Source organism: Enoplosus armatus, chromosome 5 (assembly GCF_043641665.1).
Source record: "Enoplosus armatus isolate fEnoArm2 chromosome 5, fEnoArm2.hap1, whole genome shotgun sequence".
NCBI lineage: Eukaryota > Metazoa > Chordata > Actinopteri > Centrarchiformes > Enoplosidae > Enoplosus > Enoplosus armatus.
In genome coordinates this window covers 20,896,838-20,914,466 of record NC_092184.1, presented here as the reverse complement: position 1 = coordinate 20,914,466, position 17,629 = coordinate 20,896,838, and the positions used below count along the sequence as shown (strand labels likewise).

Genomic DNA, 17,629 nt, shown 5'->3' with positions numbered 1-17,629 from the left:
AAGCATGTGATTTATTTGTCACTCAAGCTTCCACTGGAGAGATGAAAAATAGCGGCAGACGAAAACATCAGATATGTGTAGAGTGATGATTGTAATCTTCCTCAAATTTAATACATGAAACAAACATAAATGTCATGTTAGCAGATGCCAGTGGATGGAAACGCACAATCATTCGCATTTCCTTTTTGCCAATTTTGCCAATTTTCTGGAAATCTGGTTAAGATTTGGATGGAAACCTGACTAGTGCGGCAGTGAGCCGGCATGCACAATATCAGGATCCTGAAACTGAAGCAGCAAAATGGAATTTAGCCGTCTTTCATTTGATTATTTAACTTTTAGATAACCTTTTAGATAATTCACTAAGTTTGAACATGCTCAAATGAAACATAGTGTAATAAAACTTAACAAAAAGAGTCTTTTAACTTCCAAAGGGGAAATAGATTCATCTGAAGTTGAAATCATCATTCTCATATGTATTTAGGAGCACATTTAGTCACTCAAATACAAAATAAACATCAGTGAAATCAACAGAAGTAAGGACTTTACACTGCAGCAGGAACGACTAATGACCAAAGTTGCACTTGGCGATGCGTTTAAATGCAGTTTGAAGTAAATGGTAATGGTGCATAATGGATAATATTTCATATTTTCTTTCATTCATCTTTATTTATTGGAGCATGCCACACAGTTGAAAAGCAGTGGTCTGGAGGGAAATCACAGAATACGTTAGTTAGTATTGTTTTTGAAATGGGGCATTTTAATCATTTGTTGGCTATTGGCAGGATACAACAAGCATCTAAGGCCACATGTTTTGCAATATTTTAATTCAAGGAAAACCCACATCTTGACACCCTGCAGTACTGCCACATTCAAAATATTTAGACTCATGTCTGACATACATGTAAAATGTGTTTCTAACAATTATTTATTTTGAAAATCTAATAGATTGTTCTTTACAATTACTTTAGCTGATTATGTACTAATTGTTTTCTAGTTTTCAAAGGAAAAGAAGTTGATTTATCTTTTTGTGTGTGTGTGTGTGTGTGTGTGTGAACCCACAAATTGTGTTTACCACAAAGCCTGCTCTAGCTTATTGTGTGATTTAGAGGGAGCTTCGAATGTAAAGTGACCTGAATGCCGGTGATGTCAGCTCCTCCATTCATGAAGCACATGAATAATTGAGGAAGCAGCAGGCTCAGTGCACCAGCACCAAGTAGAGGTGGAATGCAAAGTGAAAGCCATCTCTCCCCTCATTTGCTCGACGTCCGTCTCTGACCCTATCTCTCTCTCTCTCTCTCCCTCTCTCTCTCTCTCTCTCTCTCTCTCCCTCTCTCTCTCTCCCTCTCTATCCGCTTGCACATTCTCCCTCAATCTCTCTCCATCTATTGTCAGTCTGCAGCCGCGAAATTCTGTGAACGAGGGGGCTGAAATCGCGAGAGAAGAGACTTGCTTGGATACTAGCGGATGCAGTAATCAGGCAGATGATCCAACGGCTGGGAGAGCGGGGGGGAAGGAAAAGGGGGGATAGGAAAGTGCAGGTTGCTAGAGAGAACAGGAGCTTATCAACCTCAATTAGACAAAGGAGGAGCGAGTGAATGAGAGGAAGAGAAAGGAAAAGACAACAGTGATCTCCAGCTTCAGGGTCTGCCAGGAAAATACGCTCTCTTTTATCTCCCTCCGCTCGCGTTCGCTTCTTCCTCCTCCTTTTCCTCCCATCCTCCTGGCATGCTCCAGAACTCGTCCACCCTCCTCCCCCTTATCCCTCATCCCTGTCTCTTCTTTCCCCCTCCTCCTCCTCCTCCAACTCCTCTCCTTCCTCCTATGCCTCATCCACGGCTCCCGCTGCGTGAATGAAGCCGTTTGAAAAGGGCTGATCGCTGTGGAGCGGCTCTCTACATGGCTACGACCAGGTTAGTGCTGGGAACAACAGTCTCCCTACCTGCCTGCATTCAGGCAGAATTACACGGAGCCTGCATAATGATTAGTTTCCCTGCTTGGCAAGATCAACATGTGCTATTTAGAAGGAGAGTCCAAGGGGAGGGCAGCTGCACCTCAGACCACCAATGCCTCTTCTTTGGCAGGTGGTGTTAAGGGCGATGTAAGCTGGTTATTAGGAGATCAGAGCTGGCCGGGGAAGATCAGTGGCCCTAAGCCTGCTAAAGAAAATCTCCCTGCCTGCCTCTTTTCTTTCTCTCTCTCTCTCTCTCTCTCTCTCTCTCTCTCTCTCTCTCTCCATGTATCTGTCCAGCTACCTTTTTCTTCTTTTCCACTGAGAGAGAAAGGAAAGTGCAGTGCACAGTCCTTGGAATGATCCGATGGATGAACAGCTCATGGCTGGGGGCTGACTACGACGACATGGTGGTGTTTGAGTGTGTGACGGTGGCCAACGAGGGCTGCCGCTGCCTCGAGGGCTGCTACGGCGAGGTGTTGAGGGACTGTGTCTTTCAGCAGGGGTATGGCGGGCTCTTTGATGCGTGTGCGAGGGTGTGTGTTAGTGCCAGTGTGCAGAGAGAGTGGATGGGTGGGGTAGAAAGGGTTTGATTATATAATATATACAGTTATTGTTAAGGTGGTTGAGTTTGTAGTATTTGGTAGATTAGGTGTGTGGCGTTGTTCGTTTAAGCAAAAACGTAGTGAGCTGAAATGTATTTCTGCAGTACGTGGGCGTATGGACTCCGTGTCCACGCGCCTGCCCATGTTTATGTCTGCCTCTGTGTACTGCATGCGCATTCCTGTGTGTGCATGCGCAGTGGTTGCTGGTGAGCGTGGTGTTCCTCATGGCCTTTTCAAACCAAGCAGAGCTGAAGGGCCACTGCCAGATGGGTATTTTCCAGGGTCAGCAAAACTGTGAAAACAAGCGGGGCCCTCAGAAAGGCCCGGAACTCTGTTCTATTGTGAAGCTGAACGATCGGACAGCTTGAGCTGCTTGGATTTAGAGCTTTAGAGCTTATTTAAAGAAAAGACTGTAACAAAGTGGCACAAGCAGCATGTTTGTTTGTCTTCTTTTTTTTTTTTCTTTCACTCTATATGTAGGAACCTGACCTATTTTGAGTGACTCTGATATGAAGGGGTCCTGTCTGATCAACACCTTGAAGGCAGCCGTCTGTCTGTGCGGTGCTCTGTAATGCAGATGAGGTCTGTGCGTGAGCCTCTGGGACAGATCCCTCTCGCACAGTATGCAAATGAACATGCTGCACGGCACAAAATTTGAGATTTTAGTGTTTTAGTTATCAAGAAAGATGTTAACAATGCCACATACAGTATGTTTGGATCAAAATAAGATGTGATTTATTGCCTGTAACCCCATCGTGGACCATCATGTTTTTCATTTAGCTGACTTTAGCACTGCAGTTACGTTGTTTTCTATCAGGTTCATTTTCTAAATACTGCCATATGCCACAAAACATTGTTAGTATTCTTTAATATGCAATATCATGTCACTGTGTATTCATGTATTGATTAATATTATGGACTGTTATTATGGCCATTTTTTGGATAAACTTGAATCACTGTGGCCTTAATTCAGAAAGCAAAATAGGTTGCATGTACAAGTTACTAAAAGAAATATTGCACACAAGTACAGAATAAATCCTTAAGTACAGAAAAGTATTATAAAATAATAATATCCATGAAACTGAATTATGGATACTGTATCAAGAAGTTCCGAAATCAATCATTAAATGTGTGTCCAGACGGGCCGCCTTACATTGTCTCTCACTTTGCCTCCCTGCTGTATTTCCCGCTCAGGCGGCGTCTCTATCAGCAGAGCTGGTGAAGTATATTTAGTCGCACACTCTGAATATTTAAACCACTCTCTCTGTTCACTGTTGCTATAGCGATATTCATTCTAAGCTGAGCTTTGTTTGAGCTCTGTAGTTGTGTGGGCGGTGAAGTGATATGGCTTTTTAATTGTTAAATTGTTTGTCAGCTCTCTCTCTCTCTACAGCACATGGCTGAAGTCTTCGGATCACTTAGTCAATGCAGCTCTATAACTCAATAGCTCATGTGAGCGGTGCTGAAAACACCGGGTTTTATAAGTGAAGCACATTTTCCCATCATTGACTCAAGCTCTTGCTCTATTTGATTCTAATAAGCCTTTTAAAATTGAAGAGAATAACTTTTTGTTTTTGTATTGTTACACCAGAGGCAGGTTTTCCTTCATGGCAGTGAAGTGTGTCATATGTTTGTAGTAACAGACTGGTGCTGTACAGGTCGTAACAGCTGTGTCTATTATTCTACAGCTGATGAACTCATTGTGTTTTTTCTTTTAATTCCCTGAGCGTTACAGCCGGGTACTCTCGCTTTATGCCAAACTCCCAGTGTTTCGTTTCAGGAAGCCATTACTAACAAAGCAGCCGTGATAGAAGCTTTTGTCTTCTCCTCGGCAGGCTTGCGTCAGCTGCATGTTCACTCTATCCACACCACCATGCTGGTTCAAAGAGCAAACTGGTTGTGTGAATGACTGATATCGGGCTTAGTCATCCATTTGCTGATGATGGATCCGCGTCCCTATTGTCTACTGCCGTGTATCTGGAAAGGCGAGGTGATCCGTGAATTCCTCATCTGCTAAAAACAACAAGTGGGGGTTCCTGCGCCAGGGAAATCCTGTCACTTTCTGCATGGAGGGAAAGATGATCCTCTTGTTAATGTTTTGTTTTATGTAACACTGTTTTGTTTTTTGTATTTTTCAGTTGGTGCTTTGTTACCTAACCACAGCTCCTAATCATAAAAGATATTGCACCTCAGGCAACCTTTAGATAACTTTACTTACCACTATATAGACATTATTTTTTATTATCTAGCTAATAGTTTTGTTAAGTCCCAACCCAAGCCACTGGTTAAAACCATGTGGATAAATAATGATGTACGATAAAAAGAGTTTAGCTTTTTAGCTGTGTAATTAATGGCCTTATGGGGCTTGGTTTTAACATCACACTAAACGTCATCCCCACCCAGTCTTGCATCTGTCCACCCTGACCTACAGTGTGTGAGGGAGTGTTAATGTGTGTGTTTGCTTCTGAGCATATGATGAAAGCTGACTGGGACATCATTAAACAAGCCAGGATATGGAAAGGAGCACCTCTGACACATTGTATGAAGATACTATCTGTCTCTTGAGTAATAGGTTTGTTTGTGTGGTGCTTGGACATTGTTTGCAGGAGAACATGTGGTGGTGGTAGATGCAGTTACTTGATAGTTGGGAAGACGGAGTGTGCCGTATGTCTGTGTTATCTGCCAAATGTTTCTAATCTATGATGGCATTATCACTTGATTATTGTTGGGCTCAAATGCTCTTGGGATAGATGGGAGGTTGTGGAAGACCTTAAGGGTTTGCCATGAGATTCAGCAGCCCCAAGTTCAAATGCAAAATCTATAAGAACAGTTGCTATTCTCTAATTAGATCCTTTGCTGCTCATTTCTTAAAGCTGGTCTCCATCATGTTTTTAATAGATATATTTTTGATACATCCATGTGTTGTATTTGAATAAAACACTACAAACTGGCACACCTGCCGTGAATAGAGACACACTGCTACTGAGAAATGTCGATCCTCTTGTCAGGTTGTACCTGTCCTGGTGGACAATGCCAATGGTCAACAATGTGCAGAGTGTTACTGATGATCAGCTTTGAGCCTAATCACCACATCATGTGTGGTCACCTCTCCCAATCAAGTAGCACATGGTGCAAGTCAACAGGCAGAAGCAGCTTTTTTTCTAAATTATAACAGAAGGACGCAGTATCGAAAAAAACTAATAGAAGTCCCTCTGGACGCGATAAAGTCACAATCCCTCACTGGCTTCCCACCAGGGATAATGGCCAATAGTTTTCAGTGGGGTAAAGCCAGATGGTCTCTGCAGTTGTAAACAAGTGTTTTTTATGTTGCACCACCCGGGCATTTTAACTGGCATGCTAACACAACTGTCTTAAGTAACTGTACCTTCAATACAAGATATTAAAAACCGTCTTTGTGTCTGTTACATCTACATTACTCCTGTGGCATTATTTGTACTTTTTAGTACTTTTTAATTTTAGATGTATGAGAACTCCCAAAGTTCTGCTCCCAAGAGTAAACTGAAGACTTTCAGAATGGCCACAAGCAAATATACAGCATGTTTAATAAGACCGCCGCAGCATACGATGATGAAATTACCCCGGGAGGAGATAACCCATTTTATTAATGCGTTGTGCTGACCGAGGAGAACTGTGGCCCAGTGTAAGACATGGTTCAGTGATATTAGAAAAAACAGAACTGGAGGGCTTCCACCAGCCAGCACCTGACTTCCCTCTCTTACATCGAGCTACATGCTGACCTCTACTGATTCTCATTCACATTATAGCCATAAGCTGTATGTATAATTAGAATGATAACAGGTTTCCCCCTCCGGCCTGATCAGGACACATTGACTTCTAAAGCCAAATAGCTGTAGTCCTTCATGACAAAATTGTACTGTTCTGCTTAATTGTTACTGACACGTCCAACACCAACACATTTTGCCCCACATCAGTACTGTCACATTCAAAATTTCCAAAATACTCTAAACACTACACCCACCCTACTGCCCTCTTTAGTTGTGTAAAGTCAGTAGTTAAATCTAGCACAGTGCAGTGAAATCAAAAGACAATATTCTTTGTAGCCTCCTTTCATGTGGATGTTTCCTGCAGTGTTTTATACTGAAGGCAGGTCACCAGGCTTGAAATAAAGACCACCGTTACATCGTTAAAAATAAATACACTTGAGAAATAAAACATTAACAGCAAGGAAAAGGCATAGGTACTACTTCACCCAGCAAATACCATACATTTATTGAGTAACGTGGATGTTGTTTAGGATGTCATCTATTAACAAAGTTGATCACCACACGAGATGCAACAGGATCTGGTGGCTTATCGCCTCTACTAAACAGCTACCTCAAACCAAGCACATGAAAACATGGGCAAAAAGGGATATTGATATTTTTACGTACTCCCACTTGCATGTGTATGGCCCCCTAGACAGTCTCCTGGCTCAGACAGAGGTTATCATGCATGCTGAATATCAATGTACTCTGCTCTCTACCATCATAGTGAGCGTTTGTACTCAGACTTCATACCCTGATGGATGCCCTACACCACCTGATAAACTATCATAGGATAGATGAAAAGGTGTGGCTAAGATATAATAATAAAGGCAAAATAGGAAGCTGGATATTACAATTTTCCAGATTACCGATTTCCATGCAAGTATAGTCCTAATCAGGTCAGTAGGGACTAATCAGTGCAGAGTACACAACGTACAGTACAGTCAAAAGAGCATCCACTGAACAGCAGACCACCTGGTAATCATATAAATTGATGTCAGAGGTACCATAATATACCAGAAGTGCATTATGGGTACAGATGTGAAAGCTCTGTGTCGTCCTTGAACCAGCCACTGGTGCAGCAGAGGACAGTCGGACAGAAGCTGTCAACGCTGCCCTCTATGATTCAGTGCTCTAAGCTGCTCTGAAGTCCCGAATGTAACAGTAGATCAGTAATTCATGGCCACTAACAGCAGCCATTGGCTGGCAGTGACGTAATGGCTTGCATAACGCCATGTCAAGTAACTGTGCCTGGCAGGCGCGCTGCCACACAGATCACTTGCAGAGCCTTTTGTTAGCTTCTGTCATTGTGAGGAGAAGGCTTCTTGCTGAGCCATTGACGTGTGTGTGTGTGTGTGTGTGTGTGTGTGTGTGTGTGTGTGTGTGTGTGTGTGTGTGTGTGTGTGTGTGTGTGTGTGTGTGTGTGTGTGTAAGAAAGAGACTAGTGTCTCATGCTGGATCACAGATGCTACCTTTGTGTAGGATGGAAGGACCAGGGACTACCTGTCTTAAGACAACAGTCCTACCACTTGGCTGGAGAGCTGTTAGTGGAGGTATTGAAGCAAATCCCCATGTTAAAGTGAACATGTACCAATAGATTAATACCCAGAATGATGCTTTCCACATGGCATTGTATCTCTGATCATTTAATCCTTGTTGTGCCTTCCAGAGTGGCTTTGCTGCAGCCATGGAAACAGTTTTAGTACTTCAGGGGAAAAGATCTTTAATTATTGTAAGGCCTCATATTTTACAGGATTTTAGATAAACCGCTCAATAAATGTCAGGGCTGAGACAATATCATTTGGATGTTTTTCCAGACTACATTTCTCAATCAAATTGGCGATGGGCTCAAAAACAAGCATATCGATTTCCTTGTTGCTTTTAAAGTGGAGCATTAGTGACGGTGTCTTACTGCATTTGTTTCCCTCACGGCTGCTACTGTTGTTGTTGTTGTTGTGGTTGGTTTCCCATATTAGCTTAGCTGTTATTAGCCAGGTTAGTTACATGGCGCTCCAAGTCCGTTAAGCCTGAAGTGATGTAAGCGTGAGGTTACAGTGTATGTGCTGTCCACACTGATCTGTAAACTAACCTTGCATGATGTTTACATTGATATGTTCAGGGAGTTTGTATGATTTCAATGATTTTCAATGAAGACTAGAATATACTGTATCTTACCATTTGTTGTAAGACATTAGAATGCATATGTAGATGATTTTCTCATCCCTCTTTCTGTCTCTTTTCTTTTAGCACTGCCAGTAACTCAAACAAGAGCACGCCTGCCTGCTCACCAGTCCTGCGTAAACGCTCGCGCTCTCCCACACCACAGAGCCAGGAGGGTGAGAATATGGTCGAGAAGGGTTCAGACCACTCCTCTGACAAATCCCCCTCCACGCCTGAGCAGGTTGTCCAGAGAACATACTCCCTGCAGTCAGCAAGAAGCGGGGGAAAGAACTCAAAGGTGAGCGACCAGGAGATGCTCCTTTTTACCCGTTTGACGCATTTCCCTGCGACCTGACAGAAATGAAGGTTAGCCTCACAGTTTGAAGCGTGGGACACTTTTACCGGAGTTTAAAACATATTTAGTATCAGCACTAAAACCTCGTAAAGTTCTCAGTTCTGTCAAGAATGCTCGACAGTGTGTCCTTTCCACTGAAAAGAGTTGGCTCTGTGAAGAGAGATTCCTGGTAGAGAACAATCATACAGCACTTTGTGCCTCACAAAGCTGTTCTAACATTTTCACAGAATAGCTGTTGTGAAAGGCTTCACTGTGGGACACAAGGTGCCAATTTCACACACATGGATTAAGGTTAGACTGGTCAGGATAAGGCTTAAGACACTTCTTTGAAACTAAGAGTTATGTCTGGACCAAAAGCATAAACAGCACACATCATTATACTTGTTGTATGTGATGCAGACATACTTGATTTATACCGCTTCCTCTGATCAGTGTAATTGCACAGTCCACCTCAACACATCTCGCAAACTCATATCTGTACTTCTTTTAAACTTCTTACATTTACTGTAATGCTAATACAGATGGAAACCATGAGTGTGAGAGTGCATGTGAAACAGTTACACAACCTACATGTTTAATTACAGTAAGAATATGACATGTTATCCCTTTCTTGTGTAAAGTAGAATCAAATCAGATAGACAGTATTGAAATGAGGCTTTTCTCTGATGTTCCGTAGTGACCGTAGTGACATCACAGTGACTTTATGATACTGTAGTCCAGATTATATGGCAACTCTTGCTTGTCACATGTGCAGCCATTCATAAACGGTGACAGCACAAACACATTACGGTCGGCCCGGCTGTATTCCTTGTTCCCAGTGTAGTGACGTACCCTTCATGACTGGTTATTGACTTGTACACACTGATATGTAACTAGTGAGCTGCAGCTATCACTCTCCCCCCTCTGGAGAGATTGCACCCTCCTCTCCATTCCAGCCTTTCATTTTTACATCCCATATACTCCCTAGTCTTTTACTCTCTCTTTGCAAGTTAATGGTAGACAGGACAGTCCAATATTGAAATGCTGCCACTGTATCCTGCCCTGTCAGAGCTGTAATGCAGGAGTGAAAGAAAGCATGCTTTATCTATTCAACGAATGGAGTTGAGTTGAGTCAGTTGATCTTAGCTTAGTTACTCACTATCATCAATATGTATATATCGTCAACGCTAGAATTAGAGGTCAGAACTAGTGGCGTAGCACAAGGATGTGTATCAGCCAACTCTGACCTCAAATCAGCAGACAGGACAGGGTCTGCAGGGACAGGGTCTGGTGCACACAGTTATAGTTAAAGCTTTAAATAAGTGACGAACAGCATGTCCTAATCAAAGTACTGCAACGTCAAAGTTACTCTGATGAAGACATGCTAACTTACCATGCTAACTAAAACCATGTGCTCCACACCATGTCCTCCCTGAGCTAGTGATGTATTTGTTGTCTCAGTCGGGATAGTTTTGTTTGGACCCTTTTAGTTTGTTTACCTGTTAGATGGATATCACTACATCTTGTGGACAGATTCCCACAGCACACTTTGCATAGACAGGCCATGAGCCAGGTTTTGCTGATAATACTGGTATGATAATCCAAAATTTTTATCATTAGCATTTTTCCTCTGAGATTGTGTTCAGACATTCAAGAAATTATTTGTTTGGGTTTAAAGGTTTGCATTTTTTCAAGTCTATCTTAAAATAATGTCAGGTGCCCATATGAGCATTGAAAGCTGTTATTTTTCCTCCTGCTAATATTGGCCGTGAAGAGATCCTTCCTTCCAATGTGATTCCAATGTAATTGATGGGGGACAAAATCAACCGTCCTCCAGCAGTCTGAGGTGGATTTTGTCCCCCATCACTTACAGTGGAAGCACATTCGGATTGGATCTCTTGATGGCCAGAATGAACAGGAGGAATGATTACAGCAAGCAAAAACACTTTTAATGCAAATATGGGCATGAACACTGGGACATGAAAAAATGGGAACCTATCCTTTAGCAGCAAGTTGGAGAACTTTTTGTTGTCGACAGATTTGCTGTGTTGTAAGTGTTTCCTGGTTTCTGTGGTTACTTCAGCTCTGAATAGATAAGTTAAGAAGAGAACAGAAGTAGAGCATCTGTCGACATCCCAACCATGAACATTGATAGAAAAAGATTAAAAACAGAAGAGGTGTTCAGATGTTATAATTGCTGTCCTCCCCCTCATCTGCATCTCCCCTCCACAACTGAGCTCAGTGATGGGTTGAATCTTTCAGGTTATTTCACAGAAGGAGCATGTGGCTCTAATGTTTTGCACGCTCAGCACTCAATTTGAGCTTCCAAAACGTTAGGAATAAGCCATGTCACTCCCGTCTTCATTTACCTTCTCATTCTGTCCTCATCTGTTTTTAATCACTCATTGTCGTTTGTCTCTTTTTCTTTCATGGTTTTTTTGTCTCCACGACACAGTGTGCACGCCTTCTCTCTGCTGCTGCTGCTACATGTCATATGATAATGTGTGCCATCTGATAATGACTGTTCAGCTCTTCTGTTTGTACTTTCAGCTGTTTCTTCTTGCAGTTGATTTCTTTTTCTTTTCATTTTTTCTATCTGATTTTTCTTTGTTCTTCTCCTGATTGCATGCTAGTCTCACAAGCGACTTTCCAAAGTAAGCATTACTCTTTTTTCTGTTCTTCAAATATCTCTGTGCCCACCTCCCCTCTGCCCCACCTCTTGTCTTGTGAGCCGCTCTGTGGAAATGTCCGAACCCTGTTTGCAATGCTTCACCCTGAACCCAGCTTGTTCCCGTGCACACTGCAACCGTTACAAGCCCCATCTGCACCCACAATCATAGCAGATGGACATTTCCTAAAACAGACAACCCCACACAACCGCATTCACTTCCTCTCCTCTCCTGTCCTTTCTTTTCCTTTCTGGTGATATGCAATGTAGCAAATTCCTGATTACACTTTCAAATGCTTGTATTAAGCTTGGTATACATATACATATAAATATAGTCAGGATCAGGATATGTTCTTTTTTTTGCTATTCAAATGTAGAGAAATAAAAGAAAAAGCGAACACACACATATATATAAAGGAGAAATTGAGCCTTATTTTTGAGATTTTGTCAGATTCCATGAATGAAAATGAACGTTTCTGGTGCAAATTCCTAATAAACAATACTGCAAATAATTGTCCCAATTCCTTTCTCTTTTCCTCTTCCTTTTTTTCCACTTTGGCCTGTGTCCCGTCCCTCTCTTTACAAACTTATCCTGTTGTTACATTGCGGTAATGAGAGCTTTATATCTGTCATGCTGTGTAACTGCCCGGCTGCAGAGGGATAAACTCTTAAAAGTCCTGCCAGAATCCCAGTCCAGAGCTCCAGGACTACATCATTATTTGAGCCGCCTCTCTGTTGCCACATGAGAGGATCCCTCCTCTCGCAAAATCCCCCTCCCATTCCTGTGAATATACTGCAGGCGTCACGTTTTAGTGCATCGCCCATATTGTCGCTTCATCCATGCAATTTGCTACTTGTCAGACTTCATCCCACTTTATTTTGTCACTCATTAAATGTATTGCTGAGTGTATAGGGAGTCAGTATATAGGGTCTCATTTGTGTCAGTGTTATAGACACAGGCAGAGATGGGACAGTCAAACACAGGGAGACGATAAATGGGAGGTTGGTGTGAATAGCAGCCTCACGGCGCTCTATTTGGGTCTGTTTCACTCACACACACACACACACACATATCCTGGTTGATTACATCACTTTTCGTTTCTGTGCCACCGTCCAACCCCCTCCCAACCCTAGTGCAACCCCCCCCACCCCCCACCCCAACACACACACGTGAGCCCCTGTGGTCAGCAGCGGTCACATGACCCCAGACATGGCGTGAGGTTGTCCCGGCAACGTGAGCTTGATCACCCTAGCCCTAATGCAATCCAAATAAAAGAGTGCATTCAGCAAAGGGGGTGCCATGCCTCTCTGCAGCGAGGGCCATATGACGATAATAGTGACGATGATGCAACAGTAATCAATCAGGCTTCTCGTGTAATGTACAAGCTAGGTGGACGGTCAGATTCAGTAGCACAGTAGCGTTTTCAGCCCTCTGACGCTGTCGCATTGTGACTGCAGTTTTGTACTTGAGAGTTGTTTATGAGCCACAGACTCACTGGACCTCAGCTTCTTCTCTCATTTTTCTATTTCTTTCTGTGTTCATGTTGCTCACTGCTTTGGTTAACGTTTTGTTTTCTCTTTTAATTTTCTTTCAGTATGACAGACTAAACCTGATTAAAGTAAGCATTTCTTCTTGTTTTCATTTGACCCATTGACAATCCCCGCTGGCCCCCATTAAATCCCCCGGCCCTCCACTTCCTCTGTAGCTGTGCGACTGTAGGATCCCCTTTGATAGCTTCAGCCCCTCGTGTCCTTTCCCATGCTTTCCATCCCCTGAATTAATGTGAAAGGACAGTGATTTGTGAACTGTGTAAAATTGTTTATTTTAAAATGTCTTTATATTGAAGATTCTGCCTTATTTTAAAGCCTTGTTGTAATCAGAAGTTCACAGCAGATTTCTTTTTTTAATCTGAAAACTGATGCCACCCTAGTATTGGTTTGTACCGGTCGGTGGAGTTTAAAACCATCACGTGCACAATTTACTTTCTGAATGAGTACTTTCCAAGATGTTACTCAAAATCTGGTCCTTGTTCATTTCTTTTGAAGCTGAAGTTCACATTTCTGTAATCCACAGCCCCATATGTGGTGACATTTAAACCAAAGAATATAGTTCAGAGTTATACAAACAGACTCAAACCACTGTAAATCCCAGGCAAAACTCTATTTAACTGTTGGATAGTCTCTCTCTGTCTCTCTCTCTCTCTCTCCACATGTATACAATCACAGTAACTTGTCCCTCTCCATGTAAACAATGCTGTCATAAATCTCGTAAACACCATAGCGTGCAGTCACACAAAGTCAAACACAATGGCACACGCATACACACACACGACTTCATGCAGACAGTGGCCTCAAAGTAATTCCTCTCTCGTGTCTCTGTCACCTTCAGATCAGATTAGCCCACATTAGCCCAGCTATCGTCACAGCCAGGCCTCGGGCCTGCTACTGCAGCTCACTGCCCGCTAACGCCACGCACACTAGATAACCACCAAACCTCGTCAGACGCAGGAAAACTCAGACGACCCTGGGCACAAAAGAGAAATTGTTTCAGGTTTTTGAAAGAGAAATGTACAATGAGCTCTGCTACATTTGTGAACCAAATGTCAAAATGGCCACAGAATTTATGAGGCAAATTTTGTGGCCAGTTGTAAGCCTCATTATCCGCCAGGTCAAAAAAAGAAAGTGTTTAAATCCTGTTTGAAACACAATCTCACTCAGTCTTCAGTTATATTATGATAATAACTATTATCAAGTCCGCAAAAATGCAGTAATGTTTAACAATGGTCGTGCTAGGAGGTCAAACTATAACTCATCATAATAAGTTCTCCAAAATAGAAACAGTTTGTTGCTAGTTAAGTATTGGAATTTCTTGTCGTTTTAACTTAAAATTTGGTGCTTTTATTTATTGTACAACTGGAATCAGACACTGGATATCACTTTTTACCCCTCCTCTCCCTCTTCTCCCCTCTTCCTCGTTTCACCCTCTGAATGATCACCTGCATGCTTCCCCTCTGGGACTTTTGCTCTTAGACTGTTAAAGCGGAAAGTGTGTTTATGTGGCTGGAAAATGTATATTGTCATAGTCATGATTAAGATACATCTCTGCTGCCCTCTGCTGTTATGAAACTGCAACAGAATCAATTGGTTGTTCATGAAGAGTACACAAATGTATAAATGATAGTAAGTCGCGCCTTTCATGAATATCACTTTATTAGGATTAATTGAATATGGTATGGAGCATTAAGTCTTATCTTCACACAAGAAGGTGAAATCATTTCACTTGTTATTAACTTGTTCCAAGAAGTTTCTCGAATTGTAAAATGCTCATTATTCAAAACTCTATCATTTACACTGTAAAACTCTATATTTCTAATTTCTAGAACATTCAGATAAATTGTAGAGAGATGGACTTATTGTAGTACATGTATGTTAAATATAAACACAGTAAAAAAAAATTAACAGCATATCTAATGTATTAATGCAGTATATGGCAGGTTTGGAGTGAAATTACTTTCAGTTCCGATAATACAGGAAATAGATTTTCCTCGGAAATGTTTTTATTTTGAAAGATTGCTATATTTGATGAATCAATCAAATCGGAGGTCTTTGTGTCGCTCTGCAAATATCAGTGTTATTTGAGTGGCCAGGTGAGTGAACTGAAAGAGAATTTCACTGGGTTTACCTCAGCACTTTGAGGTTCAGAATCAAACACAGTTGAAACGAACAGACGGAGTGTGTTTGAAATTGCATACCAACGTAATAAGATATTTGTTTCTACAGTACATCATATATATGAGCTGCCGCATTTTTTTCCTCTTAACTGTACCTTATCGTCCTGCGTCCTGAGTAGCTTCTGTTTCATATTCACTCTCCATCATTCGCAGTTATATTACCGCCATTGCATAGTCGGATGTGACGCAATGCATTTTGGGGCAGTTGAGTATGTCCAGTAAGCTCACGTTGAATACTCAGAAATTCTTGCTAATCTAGAAAACATCTGAGTATTTCTCGCACACAGAAAATCCACATACTATGCAGTTTGAACGCACTACATACTCAAATTTATGTCATACTTACTATGAATAGTATGTTAGTATGCGATTTCGAACACAGCCACGGCCTCTGGATTTTAAATAGTTTTGATAACTTCCTGTAATTCCTGGCAGGAAAGGGTGTGAGGTACAGTATGACCTTCACGCCACATCCTCTGTATGTCTGTGAGAGCCCACAAGCCTGCTGCAGCCTCTACAAGCTTCACAGAGTGAAATAAATCCTCTGTCTCTCTCTTTTTCTCTCCACAGAAGAGCCAAAGCTGGTACAACGTAAGTCACCCCTTTGATTTTATTTACATTATGAACATATGTCATATGTGTCTTTTATGGGTGTATATATGTGTGCTGGCGTGAGCTCACGTCATGTGGGTGACTCCTGGGAGTCTTGTTTTAGTGGCGGGTGCTGCTTACGAGATGAAAGGTTGCTGTCCTTGACCCTGTTTACTGGGTTACTGGTCCTCCAGGCAGGGATTAGCATGGGTTGAAAAGGGCCACAGGTTTCTGATGCAGGGAACCAAAGGAATTGAAGGCTACAGTGGGACTTTACACACTAGATACGATACCTACTAATTTTTTTCCATATTTCCTCTCCAAAGTGTTGCAGTTTTATTTTACACCACAAGATGGAGTGCTAACACTATTTCTGACCCCACCATAAACCTTTTACATGTGGTCAGTTGTTGATCAACCCCTTAGTAATTATGTTCAACCAACTTTTACACTGAAAAGATGCCTGTTAATTAAGTCCGCAGAGTGAGTAAGAACGAGAGTGTTGGACTTGAGTGTCAAACCCTAGTTTCTCCAGAAGTGTCTTTATTGGACTTTTTCCCATTTTATGTTGTTTTATTTCTTTTCTTTTTTTTTATTTCCTGTGTATACACTCTCCCCCTCTCTCCCCAGCATGAAAGACAACACATCCTGAGAGTAAGCATGACTTGTATTCTTGTGCAACCCTGGATATCTTTCTGTCTCTCTCGCTCTGTATTTTGGTTCTCAGACCGGTGGAATGACAATATCCCTCCTGCCTGTTTCTCATTCCATTGACTTCAGTCAGAGTTGTTACCACCTAATAGCCAAGCCACACTTTGGAGGAAGTGATTTTGACTTGTTAAAATAGACATATGTTAATTATTATTATATAATAATTATATAAACCTTATAGTTTCAATTACAGAATGATTATTTGCTCGTGGTCTCATCTAAATGATTCAAATGTGTATTAACAGTAAGAGTTTTTTGGATGGTGGCCAAATGCTTGTCACAATTCAAACTTCTAATTCTGGTACGCAACAGGTGGTAACAAGCCCACTGAGTTTCTCACTGTACTAAACAAATCAACAAACCATCACAGGGGCCTCTGGACGAGCCTTGAATGCCTTTGAACAACAGGGGAATGGAGCATGGTGCTTTAGGTCGTGGCATGTTTCCCACCAGCCTGACTCTGTTTCTGTGTTTATGTCCTAATAAACATGGACGCTAGGACTTTCAGGCTTTAAGGGCCAGGTATGACAATAAGAAGAAAACAGGGACCTCCCCGCAGATAGGGGAAATGGAGAAATGCTGTTGAGTTCAAAAGAGGCTTGGTCCAAAAAGTCCAGACATCCTCTGAAATACTTCTCTAATTCACTCAGCTGTAGTAAGCCACTCACATTTCCTCTACTGACCCGCTATCTAGAAAGGAGTTCACAAGTAACAATCTGGAGTTGGTGTTGCTCTGACTTATACACTTCTAGTGTCTAACAGATGTAAATGTCATGTTTACAGATGACATACAGATGGCTACTAGCACAGTATACATCAAGCGTACAAGATACCAGGACCATCTGCTCTCATCATCAAATGCACTGCAAAATACCCCAAACTTATATTGCCAACTATTGAGTCCCAAAATCTTATTTTCTCAAAGGATAAAGCTTGTGATGTTATGTTGTTTTACTGGCAACAAATCCCATGAAAGCCAGCAATGAGTTGAATCTACTAACAAGAACTGTCTGTGTAGTCAAAACCTGGAATATCTTAACCTCTGTACCACAGAGCTCCGTTGTTGTATCAGAAACACATCAATGAGCCACACTGT

The 17,629-nt window shown here is 41.9% G+C and overlaps 1 protein-coding gene across 5 annotated transcripts in view; it reads left to right on the top strand.

Moving 5' to 3' along the window:
- Positions 1-17,629, top strand: part of gramd1bb (GRAM domain containing 1Bb) — a 65,200-nt gene that overhangs the window by 35,975 nt on the left and 11,596 nt on the right. For 4 of the 5 annotated variants that reach the window (XM_070905582.1, XM_070905580.1, XM_070905579.1 and 1 more), the window contains 2 exons: positions 8,586-8,796; positions 15,802-15,822. In XM_070905582.1, the coding sequence (XP_070761683.1) occupies positions 8,586-8,796; positions 15,802-15,822 (232 nt within the window). Of the gene's footprint in view, positions 1-8,585; positions 8,797-11,465; positions 11,487-15,801; positions 15,823-17,629 lie in introns of all 5 variants that reach the window. The other variant, XM_070905578.1, reaches the window with a different exon arrangement.